Source organism: Zeus faber (genome assembly GCF_960531495.2).
Source record: "Zeus faber genome assembly, chromosome: 6".
NCBI classification, from domain to species: domain Eukaryota; kingdom Metazoa; phylum Chordata; class Actinopteri; order Zeiformes; family Zeidae; genus Zeus; species Zeus faber.
The window spans coordinates 8,222,855-8,243,066 of record NC_137201.1 but is presented as its reverse complement, the minus strand read 5'-3'; the positions used below and the strand labels follow the sequence as shown (position 1 = coordinate 8,243,066).

The window sequence follows — 20,212 nt, the reverse complement described above, 5'->3', positions numbered from 1 at the left end:
TCGTGTGAGGGTGGCTCCTCCCACTGAAATAGCCCCTTTCCAGACAAGAGTGGATTGGACACGTTTTAGAATGGCTGGAATACATAATCTGAGTGGTATTTTCAGCAAAAATATGTGAACCGGAGTGGATCGAGCAAGTTGGCCCCAGTTGTGGTCAAGTCACCGGGCAGAACTCTCTCCATAGTTTTACACAGTATGGAGGTTATTGTGATAGGCCGAAAATCATTTGGCATACCCGGCTTCTTTAGCACAGGCCGGCCTGATTATTGAGAATTTCCATCCGTGTGTCTAGGGGGACTGAAGCAACCTTCAAGCAAATATGAAGTTTAGTTGAGGAGCACAGTCTTTAAGAAGACAGACTTTTAAACCGTCTGGGCCAGTGGTCTTGTTCAGCTTCAATTTAAAAGGACTTGCAGCAACATTATCCTCTTTAATAACTATTGATTTCTCAACAGGGAGATTTTTGCATATCTCATCACATTCTGTCCTGCCACCCACAGTGTGAAATCTACAATAAAAATTGTCATTAACAAAAAACAAAAAGTCATTAACAAAGGTTTGACTGTTATACCGTTTTCACTCCAAAATTAGCCGGTGGGCGATTGACATCTTTCCTATTGCCAGGGAAATGCATTTTTTTTCTGGTGTGTCACGTTTGACACCACAAACACGCCGGAAAAGGGCCGTGTCCTGATGCCAGAGTGATTGGGGCAAAACAGTAGAGGAGACGGCAACTTAAACAAACAACGACATAAAACTGTGATACTGGGAAAAAAAAGTGTTTTGAGCCGTTCAAAAGAAATGGATCCTTCATGAACGACCTTACACTACAGTAGAAGCAGCGTGGATACCCCATGCTGCAGGTGCGCACCCGCACGGACACCCCATGCTGGCGGTGTCTTTCGGGGGCGGGGAGCGGGGACCAGCGGGGAGCGTGAGGGTTCTCCGCTGTTGTCCCCACATTGTGATCCCCACACTCATAACATTTCACGGTCCCCCATGCGGAAAAAAGTCAATAACTGGTCTTTGGATTCTATATGGGATATGAAGTGATGGCATGATACACAGATATTCCTTTCTGTTTATTTATTTATTTACTATTTATTTACTTCAATGCGCGTCGCGCAGGTAAAGGGGCCAAAATGTGCGTGTCGACCCAGGTGTCCTGTTCACATGAGAGCCGATCGGAGCGGGAGCTGATATAAACCCTGGTCTATTGCAGGGTCATTTCACCCAGGACTGAGACCCGGGTTTTTCCTTTCCTACTGGTGACAAATGCCGGATGTTAGTGGGTGTTACGGGGTTTTTGGTGCAGTGGGAAAGGGGTATTACTTACAGGACTGTCACCCTTTTTACTGGATCGGCCCATTAATGTGTTTAGACCCTACCATGCCTGTCTTATATTACCAGTTAAAAATTCAATTTTTAACTGTTTTTTCTTAACTGTAATTTTTTTATCCATATTACCCTTGCAGAAAGCGACCTTTCTTTCATTGAGGCGGATTTTCAGCTGTTTTGATATTATTTGGGGACATTTTCAGAGGAAATGCTGGAGATGCGAGCCGGGCGCCTGGCAGTCCACATAAACACGACTAAATCATTGACTGAAGAAACCTTGACTCGGCTGACCCTCCTGATGTTCTAATATGCCTATATTTTCACATTTGGTGCTTATTTTTTATTGCAAAGTTGTCCTTACAGTTTGTTAAACTGTGCCATTTTTAACGGGCATGTGTATCACGGGTATCAACACCAATTACAAATTTTCGAGTTCCCATGGAACGTAGCATCCGTTCGTGCTGTCACTCATCTTTACATCAGCAGTACTACTAAAACCAGTTACAATTTCTGAGCTTTCATTGAACACAGCATCGGCTCCGGCTGTCACCCGATCTGCACATACTGGATGTAACAATTTGGATGATTGTCACAAAGCGTCCTGTTCCACCACGTCCCCACTAACACACACACACACACACACACACACACACACACACACACACACACACACACACACACACACACACACACACACACACACACACACACACACACACACACCCGTTCCGCCAACTCCAGTCCCTTTATTCACAAACTCCTCCACAAAGTATATAGAATGAAACATGAATTGTAATTAATTCAACAAATGTCTAATAATAGACCAATTGATTGTATTTTAATCAAACGTGGTTATTTTCCTGTAAAACTGGTCATAATGGTGGAAAAAAACATGTCAGACGTGTTTTATTGAAAAATTGGCCAAAATATTTGGACAAAACAACAAAACAAAATAGCCCAATATTCATTAAGATCACCTGACATGTAATATCTCTGTATTACAACTAAAAAATTACAAAAGAAAACAAGTTTTATAACGATCACCTGACATGTAATCTAACTGTAAAGGCAGGAATGTCTGTTTGTCTGTCTGCCTGTCTGTCTGCCTGCCTCTGCATTTCCTTCGATTATCCCGACAACCGTTCATCCCATCTATTTCACACCTGGTGGGTGTATTGCTGGGGACCCCAGGACGTTCATTGTCAAAATTGGTGCAATTTGGACATGTGACACGTGACACGTGCAATATTAATTTACTTTCAATAAACAGGGAACAGCTGCCGGGGGGATTCAGGGCTCTGCGACTAAGTCACAAAGAATGTCTTGAACGGCCATGCTAAGGACTGAATTATTCACATTTTGTTAAATATAAACAAAAAATCGGGAACGTAAGATAAAAGGCTATTTCTGCTCGATTGCGGCCTGGTCCGCAGGCTGTCAGCGTCCTGCACCACGCGATCCCCACTGTAAGACTAAACAATACATTATAAAACTCTCCCAGCCAGGTCCAACCAATCAGCGCTAATCAGGCTGATAAGGCAGCTGGGAAGAAGCCAGTGCCCTCACCTGCAGACCGTGGCTTAACAACGCCCCCTTATCTGCCACATGACCCCACCGAGGTGCTGTCCGGCTGCCAGCCCCCAGCCCCACCCCCCAGAGCAGGAGAGGAAGTCGGCTACCACCATCTGTGCCCCCGGCCTATGGATCACCTTGAACTTAAAGGGCTGAAGAGCCAGGTACCAACGGGTGATCCGCGCATTGGTGTCCTTCAAGCGATGGAGCCACTCAGCGGGGCGTGGTCCGAAAAGAGAGTGAAATGGGGCCCCGGGAGGTAGCACCAGAGGGAGCTGACTGCGCACTTGATGGCCTGGCACTCCACGGTGCTGTACTTGGATTCCTGCTCGGCGAGATGTATAATTACGTCATCTAAGAAGGCGGTGGCATATGCCGTGCTGGACGCAGCACCCGATCCATGAGTCTCTGAAGGGTGGCTGGGGACCCAAACAACAGGAATGGAAGCGTTGGTGTAACCCCTGCGGAGTGGAGAAAGACGATTTTTCCTTTGCCTCTGATGACAATTTGACGCATCGAATTTTGACACCGCATTCAGCTTTCGGTAGTCTACACAGAACCGGATCGACCCATCGGGCTTACCTACCAGCACGATGGGTCAACACCAGTCACTTGTAGACTCCTTTATCACCCCATGTCCAGCATGGCCTTAATTTCTGCCTGCATGACTTTGCGATTATTTCCGGGTAGGTGGTATGGCCGGGGGTGTAGTTTCACCCCTGGGGTCGTCTCCACATGGTGGAGACATCCGCGCTCTGGCCGGGCGAGAGATGGTTACTGGAAAGAGCCGGGGTGGGGTCAGTCGTTTTTGGAGCCTCCGGCCCCAACTCATCCCACTTGATCAGAGACAAGGACACCCACTCCTTCCACTGCTTTAGGAGAGTAGGGTGATAAATGTGACTGCCCCTGTCCGACTGCAGGGCCCTTGCCACTTTGTGAGTAATTTAGAGCTGGATGTACAGAGCAACACTAACACCTTGTCTCCCGGTGTAAATTGCTTGAGCCAAGCCCCTCTGTCGTACAACTGGTGCTGACGTTCCTGAGCCTGGAGCCTATTCTCCCATGACAAAGGCCCCCGGCGCGTGTATCTTTGCACGCAGGCTCATAAAATACTGAACTACGTTCTTACTGGTGCAAGGCCCTTCCTCACAGTTTTCCTTAATTAGGTCCGGCACCCCCCGGGGTCTCCTGCTGAAGAGGAGTTCAAAGGGGGAAAATCCTTTGGAGGCCTGAGGCACCTCCTGTACGGCCAACAATAGAACCACCAACCATTTCGCCTAATTACAGCTATTGTCGTGCACAAACTTACGAACCATGTTCTTCAGCGTCTCATTGGACTGCTCTACCAGACCGCCTACTAGTCAGAGATGGTCTACCAGACGGTCGGTCTGGGGGTGGTACACACTGTTCTGAATTGATGCCCAATAGCTCGTAAAGTTCCTGAAGTGTATGTGACATAAAGGAAGTACCTTGGTTGGTCAGGATTTCCTTCAGAATCCCGACTCAGGAGATGACCGGACTCAGTGCCTGCGCCACACTTTTGGCTGTAATACTGTGCATGGGACCTCCTCGGGGTACGGCTGTGCATAGTCCACTAGTGCCAGCGCAAAAGGATACCTGTGGGCACTGCGGCTAACGGCTGGATGACGTCCATACCGAGTCTTTCAAATGGCGCCTCAACTAGGGGGAGGGGCCTCAATGGCGCAGTTGGTGTAGCTGGAGGATTGACTAATTGGCATTCCAGACACTTGTCGCACCATTTACATACATCTGCCCAATATGCCCAGCCAGTAGAAGCGGGCCATTAACCGCTGCAGTGTTTTTGAAATACGGGTGAGTCACCGCAGTGTCTGGGCGCACCAATTTGCAATCAGTTTTCAGGGTATCGTCCCACGACTGCTCCAGCGGAAAATCATCTGTTGGGGACACCACTGGGACAGAGGAAACCCCAGTGGGGACTGCTCCACTCCTGACACCGTAGGAACCGCTAACGACCCCTCAGCGTCACAGCGTGCCACGCAACACTCACATTTTCCTAGTGACTGTGAGTGCACTTCCCCAGCCTCCCTTAGTGTGTCAAAGTGTCAAACCCTGGCCAATTCCTACCCAAAATCAGAAAGTGTGACAGGAGGGAACTTACCGCAGCCATCACCTTGAGTTTTTTCCCATTGTAACAAATTACAAGCCACACCATCGAATACGTGTGAAAATCCCCATGCACACATCAAATCTCCACCCGTGATGCCTACAACAAAGCCCTGGGTAGAACCAGGCGTAACTGGACAATCTTCTGAAAGACAGCCAGAGTCCAGCAAAGCCTGATGTCTACCCCCTTGTGTTCTTACTGGGACGTTGTAGGTCCCTTCCCGACCGGGGAGTGGCCTGGCGCACGAGCGACCCAAACCACCTATCCAACCTCCATCATGGGGCAGTCCGCCAAACGTGGTCGGGTCACACCCTACCCAGACGTTTGAGCAGCTGTCTGTGGGCCAGCGGCTACACACGTGTGTGTGTGTGTGTGTGTGTGTGTGTGTGTGTGTGTGTGTGTGTGTGTGTGTGTGTGTGTGTGTGTGTGTGTGTGTGTGTGTGTGTGTGTGTGTGCCTGCGTGTGTGTGTGTGTGTGTCTGCCCATGCTTTGGAGCGTTTAGTCAAACAGCTTTATCTCATTCCTGCCTAGGATCCTCCTGGCCTGTGAGCCCGGCGGCTGCAGGGCCTGTCCGCTAATTGGCCTCCCATCGGTCAAGACATCCACCCCCCCACTGAGCCTTCCCCTCCCCAGAATTCTTAAGGAAGCAGACTCGGAGCCGACGGCCGACGGATGGACGGACGGAGCGTATTGCATGACCTCGCACGGCGTCCCGCCCCTCTTAAAAAAGCCCACGCCGTCGCCCCGGCCCACGAGCTGCATGTCAGCAGAAAAACTGCAGCGATGTACATGAGAAACGCATGGACGGAGGCTTTAGGAGTCAGCGGAGGGGCTTGTGTGTGTGTGTGTGTGTGTGTGAGAGTGAGCAAGCGGGGGGGGGGGGTTGGTGTGAGGAGGAGGTTTATTCCCCCAGAGCAAATAAATCCTTCAGCCGTTATAACTGAGTTTTTATATGAGGCGAGATCGTACATGCAGGAGATTTCATATGGTAATCTCGGTTGGAAATCTCCTTTTTTCATATTGGCCTTTATTTATTACTCACTGAGACAATCTTTCTCTCTCTCTCTCTCTCTCTCTCTCTCTCTCTCTCTATCTCTCTCTCTCTCACGCTCTCCCCGCTCTTTTATTCGCTCCTAGGTATTCAGTATTGCCCTACTCCGTCCTATCTCGATGTGGAATCAGGCATCCCAGGCCGATACCCTTCTTTGGCAACATGTTCATGTTTCGCCAGGTAAGGTGCCGCTCCGAAAAAAAACCCTGATAAAACCTGCAACGACAAACAAAAGCTGACGTGTCATTCAGTCCGAGAATCAGTTTATTTCTGCTAATGGAGCGAGAGCTGGTTTCATTGTGTTTTTATGTGATATATGGGATTGTCTAGGAAACAGGTCTCAGTTAATGAAATATTAAGCACATTAACGCTGAATAAAGAATGCGGTGCCCGATTTAAAGTGCAATCCATCAGATCGTCACAGAAGAATCAGAATTCCATGTTGTTTTTTCTCCAATCTTCTGATTGACTGATTTGGTTTGATGTTCCTTTGAGGTGGTGGCGATTTCACTTCTGGTGCGTGGAATGGAAACAGCGTATATTGGCGCATGTACATAAAATAGCACCAAATATGGGATTTAAAAAAGACAATCTGACGGATTACCGCTTTAAAGTTTGTGTATTTAATAATTTACTAAATGTCTTTAAAATTCAAAACTATATTAAACGACTAAAAGGATTGCCGATTTTTCTTAATTAATGGCACCTCATAAACCTCTTCCACCCATCCATGGGATTTCCAGCTTCTGGCACTTTTGTCTTTTGGCAAAGGGTGCCACTCATGTCGGATCTAGTTAAGCACTTTAGTAATACACACACACACACACACACACACACACACACACACACACACACACACACACACACACGCAAAATGCCGACATAACACCCCCAAGGGTGAGGGAACTTCTGACTCCAAGATATTACTGCACTTCATTAGATTTGTTCATTAAAGAAGGCTCACAAGTAATGACTTTTTGCATACCATCCCACTGCCAAATAGATTAACCAAATTGATAATTGCATTCGTTTTGTGATGAATATGGAGAAAGAGGAAGAGGGGAGTGGGCGTGTTTCATATCGCTGAATTAATAACGTTTCATTTCCATCCCGACGCAAATCCTGCCTCGGCGAGGGCGGGCAAACCGGGGGCTTTCGGCGGCAGAAGAATTCTCATGTAGATAAAATGTCCCCATTCTACCAGTTGATGAATGACCCCGCCCCGAAAAAAAAAACCCCAAAAAAACAAAACAAAAGGGAGGAGAAGTCGGAAGACATCGGAAGTCAGAACATTTGAGGGATCACCGTTCTCCATTTCTGTATTCTTAACGGACAATACGGGTGGTTTGGGAACGGCGGGAAGATGGATTTGATGCTAAGCGGCAGATCCTGGGATCAATACCCGCCGCTGGGCTCCAACCAGATGGGCAGGAACAACAACATCTGTGGTCCCCCACCACCACCCACCACCACTGCGGACATGTGGGTCACTCCTCCGCTCATCCACTCCCTGCACCTCCTCTCCTTCCAAGAATCTGTCTCCTACCCCCTCTGTCACTCTCTCTCTCTCTCTCTCTCTCTCTCTCTCTCTCTCTCTCTCTTCATCCATCTCCTGCTCTCCCCTCCATTCTCTCCACTGCCTCTTCTCCTTATCTCCTTTTCCTATCCTGGTTCTCATCACTCCTTAATCTGGTCTCCCCTCCCTCCCTCCCTCCCTTCCTCCCTCGGAGCCCAGGGGGCGTCACTGCCTCTCTGCCAGGAGTGTTCGCTGAGCTGCAGTCTCTCTCTCTCTCTCTCACTCTCTCTCTCTCTCTCTCTCTCTCTCTCTCTCTCTCTCTCTCTCTCTCTTCCTGGCTGTGTCTGGGGGTGGGGGGGGCGGGGGGGGGGGGGGGGGGGTGGTGGGGGCTACTGGTTAAATATGCATGCAGTCTAGCCTTGCGTAATGATTCTGCGGTGTTTGGGGTCTGAAGGAGGTGAGGCCCCGGAGAAGAAGCTCTAACGGGGAGGGGAGGACCTACCGGGGGCAGGCAGACACCACTGCATGACGGTTTAATTGGTTTACTTTCACGTGTATCCAACAGTCGCTGTTTGCTGTTTTTGGTTACGCTTTGCTTTGTTTGTTTAGGGGTTTTTTTTGGCCGTTTTCCATCTTAACCCCCTTTGGCAGCGTTCTATTCCTCAAACACCAGTCCAGGTATAAAAACGCCGAGACCTAGAACGTAGACATGCAGCGAAGGCGGTGATTTGTCGTGCAGGCCCCCCCCCCCAACACGCAAACAAATGAGCAAATATTTACAAAACCCAAAAAGGTAGTCAAAACAGAAAAATACCCCAGAAATGCCATCAAAAATACCAACCAGCTCCAAACAGCAACTGTAGCGTCAACTGAAGTGGAGCCCAACCGGCCTTCATGACAGCCCTTTCATATCCCCTAAGCCCCCAGGCTAAATCATTATCATCACTTCCCGACTCTGTTACATCTATTTCTCTGTGCAATGGAGCATACGTTACACGTTATATGTGAATTCCTTCTAAGTCGATGGTCTGTCTTAGCCGAGACACTTGAAAGCGAGACCCACGAACCTTTTATTGTACTTACGCCACAGTACAGACCACTCTGAGTGCTCTTCCTGGGTAAGAGCGTTCCCGGGCAAATAAATGATTTATGCCATGTTTTTCTTGCTCTTAGTGGAGGGATTGATCCACAGTAGACAAATGAAACTTAACCATTGGCAGATGTGTTCCACATGCTGCAAAATAAGCTCAAATTCGCTTCCGAGATACTGGACGGATAAGAATACCGGACGAGGTTACTAGTGTAGACGCCCTGCTGCCTCGTCCAACCTGCCCACGCACGCATACTGTATGCCCACACACACACACACACACACACACACACACACACACACACACACACACACACCCGACCCCTCCATTGCCTGAACACCCAGCATGGCACAGCTATGGAGCTCCCTGCCGCAGAGAGAGCGAGAGAGAGAGAGAGAGAGAGAGAGCGAGAGAGAGAGAGAGAGAGCGAGAGCTGCGCTAAAGCCCATGCAGGGTTTTCATGGCTACCGTCACCTGCCCACCAGGTCATATCCTGCCCCCACTCCCCACAGGTACTCCAAGGTCGTGCTGGAGTCGAGGACAACAGTGTTTATGTGCGCGCGCGCGTGTGTGTGTGTGTGTGTGTGTGTGTGTGTGTGAGGGAGTTTCTGTGAATGCCCATATCTGTTTGTGCGTGCATGTGTGCCCTACACTACAAAGGCAAAGAGGATAAAGGAGGGTGCAGCGGAACGTTGGAGAGTAGGGACCCAGCTCATTCCTTCAGGCCCTCCCTCTCTCTCTTTCTCTATCACACACACACACACACACGCACACACACTCACAGTGCACATGGCCGAGAGTGCAGTCCCCCTGGTCTTTCAAACACAAATGGAAGTGTCTAATCCCCCGTGGGTAAAGGAAATTCCAATAGGACAAACTTCAGAACATCGTATTGGAGAGTGCCGTATCGATCCGTTCCGCCTGTGACGAATCCACAATTAGATCCATGACGTGAGCGATGTGGAGCTGGAGCACATCCTCTTCACCCCCCACAGCCACGTGCGTGTGGACGTGTCCTGAGATTTACCTTGAGATGTGGATGAGACGAGCCCACACACCCAGCACGCACGCACGCACGCACGCACACACACACACACACACACACACACACACAGGTGATAATACAACAATGATAATAGTGATAGTAAAAGTGTGTTTTCACCCTTCTTTGCCAAAAGCTATAAATCCTCCAAGAAGTGGTATAAAAAGAAAAAAACGAATTGGGGAGAAAGAGGGAGGAGACGGGGCTGAGGTCAGAGAGAGAGAGAGAGAGAGAGAGCGAGGTGAGGAAGGCGAATTCACACTTTTTGATGGGCTTTCCGACGAGCCGCTGCTGTCGAGCAGACCGTCAGAATGCCTGCACTGGCTCCCACGGCCGAGGAGAGAGGCAGCGTGGTGAGGCGGAGGAGGGAGGGAGGGAGGGAGGGAGGGAGGGAGGGAGAGTGGGGGCGTCCTGCCAACTGTGTCTGCAGCTTAATTAAGTCTAAAGCGGGCAAAACCGCGGGCAGCGCTGTCGCCTTGCATATCAACGACCCTGCGCCCTTTCTCTGAGCACCTTTCGCAGACAAACCCTCCTTTGTGAGCCGGGGGCCCCGCTTGGTTTGAAGCCCTGGGGACCTACCCCATCAATGCCTTCACCTCCAATGTGAAGAACCCGTCCCAGTATCCCGTCTCAGACATGCCAACGGTCTTTGGGGTGGCTTCGATTGAGGGCACTGGGTTGTTGATTGACGTCATCTGCGATAAAGCTGTTAAGAACGCAGCTCGCAATGTGATGTCACGCTGTTGCCTTGCAAAATGACGTAGGTAAACAAATCAAATGGCAAAGACTCTTCATCGTCCACTCTAGTTAGAATTGCCCTGAATGGGTCATGGGCCCCAGCCACGTCGAGGTCAGAACAAACAAGCGTGATCATAGGGGATGTAGTCGAGACGCCACTGGACATCGCTTGTGTCTATTTATGTGTTTGCTTCCTTGGGAAGGTCAAATCACTTTCCTTTTCAGTCAGTGCTCTCTGTAAATAGCGTTCCTGTCCCGCAGCCGCTGCGCCTGGCTCTGCTCGCCACTGACCTCTAGTGGCCACGGACGGTAAGTGTGCAGCTTACACTGAGCGCAGACCGAGCCTTTCCCACGTCAAGCGAAGGGGAAACTTCCCTGTGACCTCAGACCAGTGCTCCTCACGGTCCATTGCTAATTTTGGGGGTACTATCTTTTGTTATAGGAGGATAAAGCATGAATTGTGTATTGTAGAAAAATGACTGTGTCGGTTTTTTTGTAAATTCGTATTTTGTAAAGCAAATCTGCCGTGCCTGCTTTTAACTCCCCAAGAGCAAATCAAACCAACGTTTTCATAAAAAGCAGAAACTAGAGAATTTTGCCCCCGAAGTGCTGGACAGAATGCAGGAATAGAAAAAGAACACATGCATTTTTCAAAGAGTATAGTACATACACATGCATACACTGTTTATATGACCTGGAAACAGAACAATCACACAGTGGCCAAAGGGGAAGGGAGATGAACCCCTCACCTGGTTTTGAGCGCCATTTTACTGACTCGCTTGCCGGTGGTCTTGTATTCCTCTACGTTATTCTTAGCCGAAAAGCGGGTGATCTCGGCCGATGTGTGGGTTGTAGGGCTCGGCTGGTTATCTGATCATGTCTCTCCGAGATTGATACTTGAGAGAAACGTAGACAGGGGACGTAAGATCTTCGTCGCCACCACCTCCACCATCGTCGTCGTCGTCGTCCTCGTCATCATCATCACTGCAGAGGTTACTTTTTTTGGGCTCCCGGAGACCTCCGTTGCGGATCTCATTAAATGGTGTCGGGAGTCCCAACCATCCGTCTGTCCCCAGAGAGTGAGACGGCGGTTCAACTGCACTGTGTTTGTTTTTTGAAACACCCGCTTCCCTTCAAATGCCCTTGCTTCTAATAGTCGCTTTTCTTTTTTTTTTTTTTCATTTTCATTTTCCTTGCCGTTGTCTAGCTGTGTCTAGTGTGTCTAGTGTGTCTAGCTGTGTCTAGTGTGTCTAGTGTGTCTAGTGTGTCTAGCTGTGTCTAGTGTGTCTAGTGTGTCTAGCTGTGTCTAGTGTGTCTAGTGTGTCTAGTGTGTCTAGCTGTGTCTAGTGTGTCTAGTGTGTCTAGCTGTGTCTAGTGTGTCTAGTGTGTCTAGTGTGTCTAGTGTGTCTAGTGTGTCTAGCTGTGTCTAGTGTGTCTAGTGTGTCTAGTGTGTCTAGTGTGTCTAGCTGTGTCTAGCTGTGTCTAGTGTGTCTAGTGTGTCTAGCTGTGTCTAGCTGTGTCTAGTGTGTCTAGTGTGTCTAGTGTGTCTAGTGTGTCTAGCTGTGTCTAGTGTGTCTAGTGTGTCTAGCTGTGTCTAGTGTGTCTAGTGTGTCTAGCTGTGTCTAGTGTGTCTAGTGTGTCTAGCTGTGTCTAGTGTGTCTAGTGTGTCTAGTGTGTCTAGTGTGTCTAGCTGTGTCTAGCTGTGTCTAGTGTGTCTAGTGTGTCTAGCTGTGTCTAGTGTGTCTAGTGTGTCTAGCTGTGTCTAGCTGTGTCTAGTGTGTCTAGTGTGTCTAGTGTGTCTAGTGTGTCTAGTGTGTCTAGCTGTGTCTAGCTGTGTCTAGTGTGTCTAGTGTGTCTAGCTGTGTCTAGTGTGTCTAGTGTGTCTAGTGTGTCTAGTGTGTCTAGCTGTGTCTAGTGTGTCTAGCTGTGTCTAGCTGTGTCTAGTGTGTCTAGCTGTGTCTAGCTGTGTCTAGTGTGTCTAGTGTGTCTAGTGTGTCTAGCTGTGTCTAGCTGTGTCTAGTGTGTCTAGTGTGTCTAGCTGTGTCTAGTGTGTCTAGTGTGTCTAGCTGTGTCTAGTGTGTCTAGTGTGTCTAGCTGTGTCTAGTGTGTCTAGTGTGTCTAGCTGTGTCTAGTGTGTCTAGTGTGTCTAGTGTGTCTAGTGTGTCTAGCTGTGTCTAGCTGTGTCTAGTGTGTCTAGTGTGTCTAGCTGTGTCTAGTGTGTCTAGTGTGTCTAGCTGTGTCTAGTGTGTCTAGTGTGTCTAGTGTGTCTAGCTGTGTCTAGTGTGTCTAGTGTGTCTAGCTGTGTCTAGTGTGTCTAGTGTGTCTAGTGTGTCTAGCTGTGTCTAGTGTGTCTAGTGTGTCTAGTGTGTCTAGCTGTGTCTAGTGTGTCTAGCTGTGTCTAGCTGTGTCTAGTGTGTCTAGTGTGTCTAGTGTGTCTAGCTGTGTCTAGTGTGTCTAGTGTGTCTAGTGTGTCTAGTGTGTCTAGTGTGTCTAGTGTGTCTAGCTGTGTCTAGCTGTGTCTAGTGTGTCTAGCTGTGTCTAGTGTGTCTAGTGTGTCTAGTGTGTCTAGCTGTGTCTAGCTGTGTCTAGTGTGTCTAGCTGTGTCTAGCTGTGTCTAGCTGTGTCTAGCTGTGTCTAGCTGTGTCTAGTGTGTCTAGTGTGTCTAGTGTGTCTAGTTGTGTTTCGCTGTGTTTCGCTGTGTTTAGTTGTGTTTAGATGTGTTTCGCTGTATTTCGCTGTATTTAGTTGTGTTTAGTTGTGTTTAGTTGTGTTTAGATGTGTTTAGATGTGTTTCGTTGTGTTTCGCTGTGTTTAGCTGTGTTTAGTTGTGTTAAGTTGTATTTAGTTGTGTTTCGCTCTGTTTCGCTGTGTTTCGCTGTGTTTAGTTATGTTTCGTTGTGTTTCGTTGTGTTTCGCTGTGTTTCGTTGTGTTTCGCTGTGTTTAGTTGTGTTTCGCTGTGTTTCGCTGTGTTTCGCTGTGTTTCGCTGTGTTTCGCTGTGTTTCGCTGTGTTTCGCTGTGTTTAGTTATGTTTAGTTGTGTTTAGTTGTGTTTCGCTGTGTTTCGCTGTGTTTCGCTGTGTTTAGTTGTGTTAAGTTGTATTTAGTTGTGTTTCGCTCTGTTTCGCTGTGTTTCGCTGTGTTTAGTTATGTTTCGTTGTGTTTCGTTGTGTTTCGCTGTGTTTCGCTGTGTTTCGCTGTGTTTAGTTGTGTTTCGCTGTGTTTCGCTGTGTTTAGTTGTGTTTCGCTGTGTTTCGCTGTGTTTCGCTGTGTTTAGTTGTGTTTCGCTGTGTTTAGTTATGTTTAGTTATGTTTAGTTGTGTTTCGCTGTGTTTAGTTGTGTTTCGCTGTGTTTAGTTATGTTTAGTTGTGTTTCGCTGTGTTTAGTTATGTTTAGTTGTGTTTCGCTGTGTTTCGCTGTGTTTCGCTGTGTTTCGCTGTGTTTAGTTGTGTTTCGCTGTGTTTAGTTGTATTTAGTTGTGTTTCGCTGTGTTTCGTTGTGTTTAGTTGTATTTAGTTGTGTTTCGCTGTGTTTCGCTGTGTTTAGTTGTGTTTAGTTGTGTTTCGCTGTGTTTAGTTGTATTTAGTTGTGTTTCGCTGTGTCTAGCTGTGTCTAGCTGTGTCTAGTGTGTCTAGTGTGTCTAGTGTGTCTAGTGTGTCTAGTTGTGTTTCGTTGTGTTTCGCTGTGTTTAGCTGTGTTTAGTTGTGTTAAGTTGTATTTAGTTGTGTTTCGCTCTGTTTCGCTGTGTTTCGCTGTGTTTAGTTATGTTTCGTTGTGTTTCGTTGTGTTTCGCTGTGTTTCGTTGTGTTTCGTTGTGTTTCGCTGTGTTTCGCTGTGTTTCGCTGTGTTTCGCTGTGTTTCGCTGTGTTTCGCTGTGTTTCGCTGTGTTTCGCTGTGTTTCGCTGTGTTTAGTTATGTTTAGTTGTGTTTCGCTGTGTTTCGCTGTGTTTCGCTGTGTTTCGCTGTGTTTAGTTGTGTTAAGTTGTATTTAGTTGTGTTTCGCTCTGTTTCGCTGTGTTTCGCTGTGTTTAGTTATGTTTCGTTGTGTTTCGTTGTGTTTCGCTGTGTTTCGCTGTGTTTCGCTGTGTTTCGCTGTGTTTAGTTGTGTTTCGCTGTGTTTAGTTGTGTTTCGCTGTGTTTCGCTGTGTTTCGCTGTGTTTAGTTGTGTTTCGCTGTGTTTAGTTATGTTTAGTTATGTTTAGTTGTGTTTCGCTGTGTTTAGTTGTGTTTCGCTGTGTTTAGTTATGTTTAGTTGTGTTTCGCTGTGTTTAGTTATGTTTAGTTGTGTTTCGCTGTGTTTTGCTGTGTTTCGCTGTGTTTCGCTGTGTTTAGTTGTGTTTCGCTGTGTTTCGCTGTGTTTAGTTGTATTTAGTTGTGTTTCGCTGTGTTTCGTTGTGTTTAGTTGTATTTAGTTGTGTTTCGCTGTGTTTCGCTGTGTTTAGTTGTGTTTAGTTGTGTTTCGCTGTGTTTAGTTGTATTTAGTTGTGTTTCGCTGTGTCTAGCTGTGTCTAGTGTGTCTAGTGTGTCTAGTGTGTCTAGTGTGTCTAGTTGTGTTTCGCTGTGTTTCGCTGTGTTTAGTTGTGTTTAGATGTGTTTAGATGTGTTTAGATGTGTTTAGTTGTGTTTAGATGTGTTTAGATGTGTTTCGTTGTGTTTAGTTGTGTTTAGCTGTGTTTAGTTGTGTTAAGTTGTATTTAGTTGTGTTTCGCTCTGTTTCGCTCTGTTTCGCTGTGTTTCGCTGTGTTTAGTTATGTTTCGCTGTGTTTCGCTGTGTTTCGTTGTGTTTCGTTGTGTTTCGCTGTGTTTAGTTGTGTTTCGCTGTGTTTCGCTGTGTTTCGCTGTGTTTAGTTGTGTTTCGCTGTGTTTAGTTATGTTTAGTTATGTTTAGTTGTGTTTCGTTGTGTTTCGTTGTGTTAAGTTGTATTTAGTTGTGTTTCGCTCTGTTTCGCTCTGTTTCGCTGTGTTTCGCTGTGTTTAGTTATGTTTCGTTGTGTTTAGTTGTGTTTAGTTGTGTTTCGCTGTGTTTCGCTGTGTTTCGCTGTGTTTCGCTGTGTTTCGCTGTGTTTCGCTGTGTTTCGCTGTGTTTCGCTGTGTTTAGTTGTGTTTAGTTGTGTTTCGCTGTGTTTCGCTGTGTTTCGCTGTGTTTAGTTATGTTTAGTTGTATTTCGCTGTGTTTAGTTGTATTTCGCTGTGTTTCGCTGTGTTTCGCTGTGTTTAGTTGTGTTTCGCTGTGTTTCGCTGTGTTTAGTTGTATTTAGTTGTGTTTCGCTGTGTTTAGTTGTGTTTAGTTGTGTTTAGTTGTGTTTCGCTGTGTTTAGTTGTGTTTCGCTGTGTTTCGTTGTGTTTCGCTGTGTTTCGTTGTGTTTAGTTGTGTTTCGCTGTGTTTCGCTGTGTTTAGTTGTGTTTAGTTGTGTTTCGCTGTGTTTAGTTGTATTTAGTTGTGTTTCGCTGTGTTTCGCTGTGTTTAGTTGTGTTTCGCTGTGTTTCGCTGTGTTTCGCTGTGTTTCGCTGTGTTTCGCTGTGTTTAGTTGTGTTTCGCTGTGTTTCGCTGTGTTTAGTTGTATTTAGTTGTGTTTCGCTGTGTTTAGTTGTGTTTAGTTGTATTTAGTTGTGTTTAGTTGTGTTTCGCTGTGTTTAGTTGTGTTTAGTTGTGTTTCGCTGTGTTTAGTTGTGTTTAGTTGTATTTAGTTGTGTTTCGCTGTGTTTCGCTGTGTTTAGTTGTGTTTAGTTGTGTTTCGCTGTGTTTAGTTGTGTTTCGCTGTGTTTAGTTGTATTTAGTTGTGTTTCGCTGTGTTTCGCTGTGTTTAGTTGTGTTTAGTTGTATTTAGTTGTGTTTCGCTGTGTTTAGTTGTGTTTCGCTGTGTTTAGCTGTGTTTAGTTGTATCATGTTGTGTTAAGCTGTGTTTAGTTGTGTTTCGCTGTGTTTAGTTGTGTTTGCACTGTATTTAGTTGTGTTTCGCTGTGTTTAGCTGTGTTAAGCTGTGTTTAGTTGTATTTTGCTGTGTTCAAGATTCAAGATTCAAGATTTTTTATTTGCCACATACATACACATACTTTCATACATATATGCAGTGAAATGTAATGTAATGTTGTGTTGTGAAATGTTGTGAAATGTGTAATGTTTAGTTGTATCATGTTGTGTTAAGCTGTGTTTAGTTGTGTTTCGCTGTGTTTAGTTGTATTTAGTTGTGTTTAGCTGTGTTTAGTTGTGTTTCGCTGTGTTTAGTTGTATTTAGTTGTGTTTAGCTGTGTTTAGTTGTGTTTCGCTGTCCGTCATCTGTCATAAACTCACAGCCTCTACCTGCTTCTGCTGAAGGTGAAGAGATGAATCATGGATCCACTAATTCGACGCAAGTTCCAATAGGAAAGTTTCCGCTGCTCCGTTGACCCGAGTGTCAATCTGTCCGCAACTGGAAATGTTTTCATTGTGAGAGGGCTAGAGACTTGTGTTGGTTGTTGATTTCTTGGGGTTTTCTTCACACGCTGACGCTGTTCTTTGATTTGACTTTGTTCTCATTGATTTGACTAATTCTTCTTGTTCCTTTAGGGTTTCTTGGACCCGATCAATGAACTGATAAAGACGCATGGCAGAGTGTGCGGGTAAGGACAGGACACCGCTCCATCCCATCAAACCATGTGGTCTAAATACATATAAGTGTGTGTGTGTGTGTGTGTGTGTGTGTGTGTGTGTGTGTGTGTGTGTGTGTGTGTGTGTGTGTATATATATATATATATATATATATATATGGAGAGAGAGAGAGAGAGAGAGAGAGAGAGAGAGAGAGAGAGAGACTTCTACACCATGCGGGGTCAGAAGGAGAACACCAAAAAATACCAAATGAGCACTGAAAACCAGTGGAGTGGTATAAACATATCAAAATCAGTTTATTCCACCAGGTAAATTTACATATGAGGAATTTTTCCCGGTGAGGTCGGGTTCACTACAGACGATGAGCATTAAAAAAAAAAAAAAAAAATTGCGTACGCAAATGATAATGAAATAACATGGACTAAAAAGTCAATTAAAAATAAAATTAATGTTCAAACTGATAAACGTTATTGTTTTTTTGCAAATATTCACTCATTTTGAATTTGATGCCTGTAACACGTTCTAAAAAAGCTGGGACAGGGCCATGTTTACCACTGTGTTACATCACCTTTCCTTTTAACAACACTCAACAAGCGTTTGGGAACTGAGGACACTAATTGTTGAAGCCTTGTAGGTGGAATTCTTTCCCATTCTTGCTTGATTTACGACTTCAGTTGCTCAACAGTCCGGGGCCTCCGTTGTCGTATTTTGCGCTTCATAATGCGCCACACATTTTCAGTGGGAGACAGGTCTGGACTGCAGGCAGGCCAGTCTAGTACCTGCACTCTTTTACTATATAGCCACGCTGTTGTTACACATGCAGAATGTGGCTTGGCATTGTCTTGCTGAAATAAGCAGGGACGTCCCTGAAAAAGACGTTGCTTGGGTGGCAGCATATGTTGCTCCAAACCCGTATGTACCTTTAGGCATTAATGGTGCCTTCACAGATGTGCAAGTTACCCATGCCTTGGGCACTAACACACCCCCATACATCACAGATGCTGGCTTTTGAACTTTGTGCCGATAACAATCTGGACGGTCCCTTTCCTCTTTGGCCCGGAGGACACCACGTCCATGATTTCCAAAAACAATTTGAAATGTGGACTCGTCAGACCACAGCACACTTTTCCACTTTGCATCAGTCCATCTCAAATGAGCTCGGGCCCCGAGAAGCCGGCGGCGTTTCTGGGTGTTGTTGATATATGGCTTTCACTTTGCACGGTAGAGTTTTAACTTGCACTTGTAGTTGTAGCGACGAACTGTGTTAACTGACAATGGTTTTCCGAAGTGTTCCTGAGCCCACGTGGTAATATCCTTTACAGGATGATGTTGGTTTTTAATGCAGTGCCATCTGAGAGATCGAAGACACGGGCATTCAACGTTGGTTGTCGGCCTTGCCGCTTACATGCAGAGCTTTCTCCAGATGCTCTGAATCTTTTGAGGGTATTTTGACTGTAGATGATGAAATCCCTAAATTCCTTGCAATTGTATGTTGAGAAACGTTCTCAGACTGTTGGACTATTTGCTCACGCAGTTGTTCACAAAGTGGTGAACCTCGCCGCATCCTTGCTTGTGAACAACTAAGTCTTTCGGGGATGCTCCTTTTATACCCAATCATGACACTCACCTGTTTCCAATGAACCTGTTCATCTGTGGAATGTTCCAAACAGGTGTTTTTTGAGCATTTTGAGCACTTTCCCAGTCTGTTGTTGCCCCTGTCCCTGCTTTTTTGGAACGTGTTGCAGGCATAAAATTCAAAATGAGTGAATATTTGCCAAAAAAAACAATAGTTTATCAGTTTGAACATTAAATATCTGGTCTTTGGAGTGTATTCAATTGAATATAGGTTGAAAAGGATTTGCAAATCATTGTGTTCTGTTTTAATTTACGTTTTACACAACGTCCCAACTTCATTGGAAATTGGGGTTTGTACATATAGGCAAAAAGTACTGTACAAATCAGAAATAGTATATAGTCTCAAGACTATGTAAATATACTGTATACAGAATTTACAAAATGCAATACTATACACGGGGTGAATTGCTGTTATGGGTATATAGGGTATAAATTAAATATACTGTATAAACTGACTTCTATGTACATCCTTTTCTCTGTCAAAGCCCTGCATGGCTAACAGTTTATGTCATATACTAGAGCATATGACATAGGATGGTAGAGCCTCATATTTTGGTAACAAATAGCTGCAACACCACCCAGCCTCTCCCTTGACAGACTCCCCAGTGGGAATACTAAAGTGCTGCTCTTTCCAATAGGCCCAGTCCAACTGTCCAGGGATGACAAGGAAGGGAGTGTTTATGGGGAAAAACAAAACAAAACAGTTCTTTCTTTCTTAAGAGCACACCAAAAAAGATCAGGCTTCCGCACTTCCTTACTTCCGAGCACATTTCGTTGAAGCCGTAAAAAAAATAAAATAAAAAGGAAACACGACAAAAAGAAAGCAAGGTTATGTGGAATAAGCGCAGCGAATTGTGTTTCGCTACGGTTGGATTTGATGCCAAGACCGGACGAACTGAAGTCAGAATTTTGGGGGATAGACGTCAAAAGACATTAGTACAGCTTTCATTGAGAGTAATCCGGCGGTTTCATTTTTTCCCCCCCGTTCTCTCGTCTAGTAAGATGCTCATGGCACGTTTATTGAACTTCTGTCATCTCCCAGAGCTCTCATATCAGCCGTCAAAGTCCAAAGTATTTCAAGAATTTTTTCTTCCATAGAAATTAAAAAAAAACAAAAATTTGAGAGGGGGCGGGGGGGGGGGGGGGCAAAGATGACACAAAATGATTTTTCTGCAGCAGCAAGATGATTAGGAAGTGTACAACCGGAGCGAAGGGAGGAACCCATCCCCGGCTGAGACGCACTCACCTTCAACCGCATCCAGTCAAAAGTGACGTGGAGCAGATATGGCCGCCACCGGCGATCGGAACGGTAACGCGCGTCTCAAGTGACCGCGCCGCTGAGGGAAGCTCACCATCGAGCGGGTACGCGACCTTGAACACAAAGGCAGAGTGGTAACGACCCGACGGCTTCCCCTTCTTATCACCAGATAAAAACCTCCGTCTGTGGAAAATGACACTTCATTATACCCCCCCGACAATCTAAACGCTTCTCTAG

At 46.1% G+C, this 20,212-nt stretch overlaps 1 protein-coding gene across 1 annotated transcript in view; it reads left to right on the top strand.

Moving 5' to 3' along the window:
• Positions 1 to 20,212, top strand: part of tbxas1 (thromboxane A synthase 1 (platelet)) — a gene marked incomplete at both ends in the record, with an annotated part of 85,413 nt that overhangs the window by 21,830 nt on the left and 43,371 nt on the right. The window contains 2 exons of the mRNA XM_080002381.1: positions 6,194 to 6,287; positions 17,041 to 17,093. Of these exons, the coding sequence (XP_079858507.1) occupies positions 6,194 to 6,287; positions 17,041 to 17,093 (147 nt within the window). The remainder of the gene's footprint in view (positions 1 to 6,193; positions 6,288 to 17,040; positions 17,094 to 20,212) is intronic.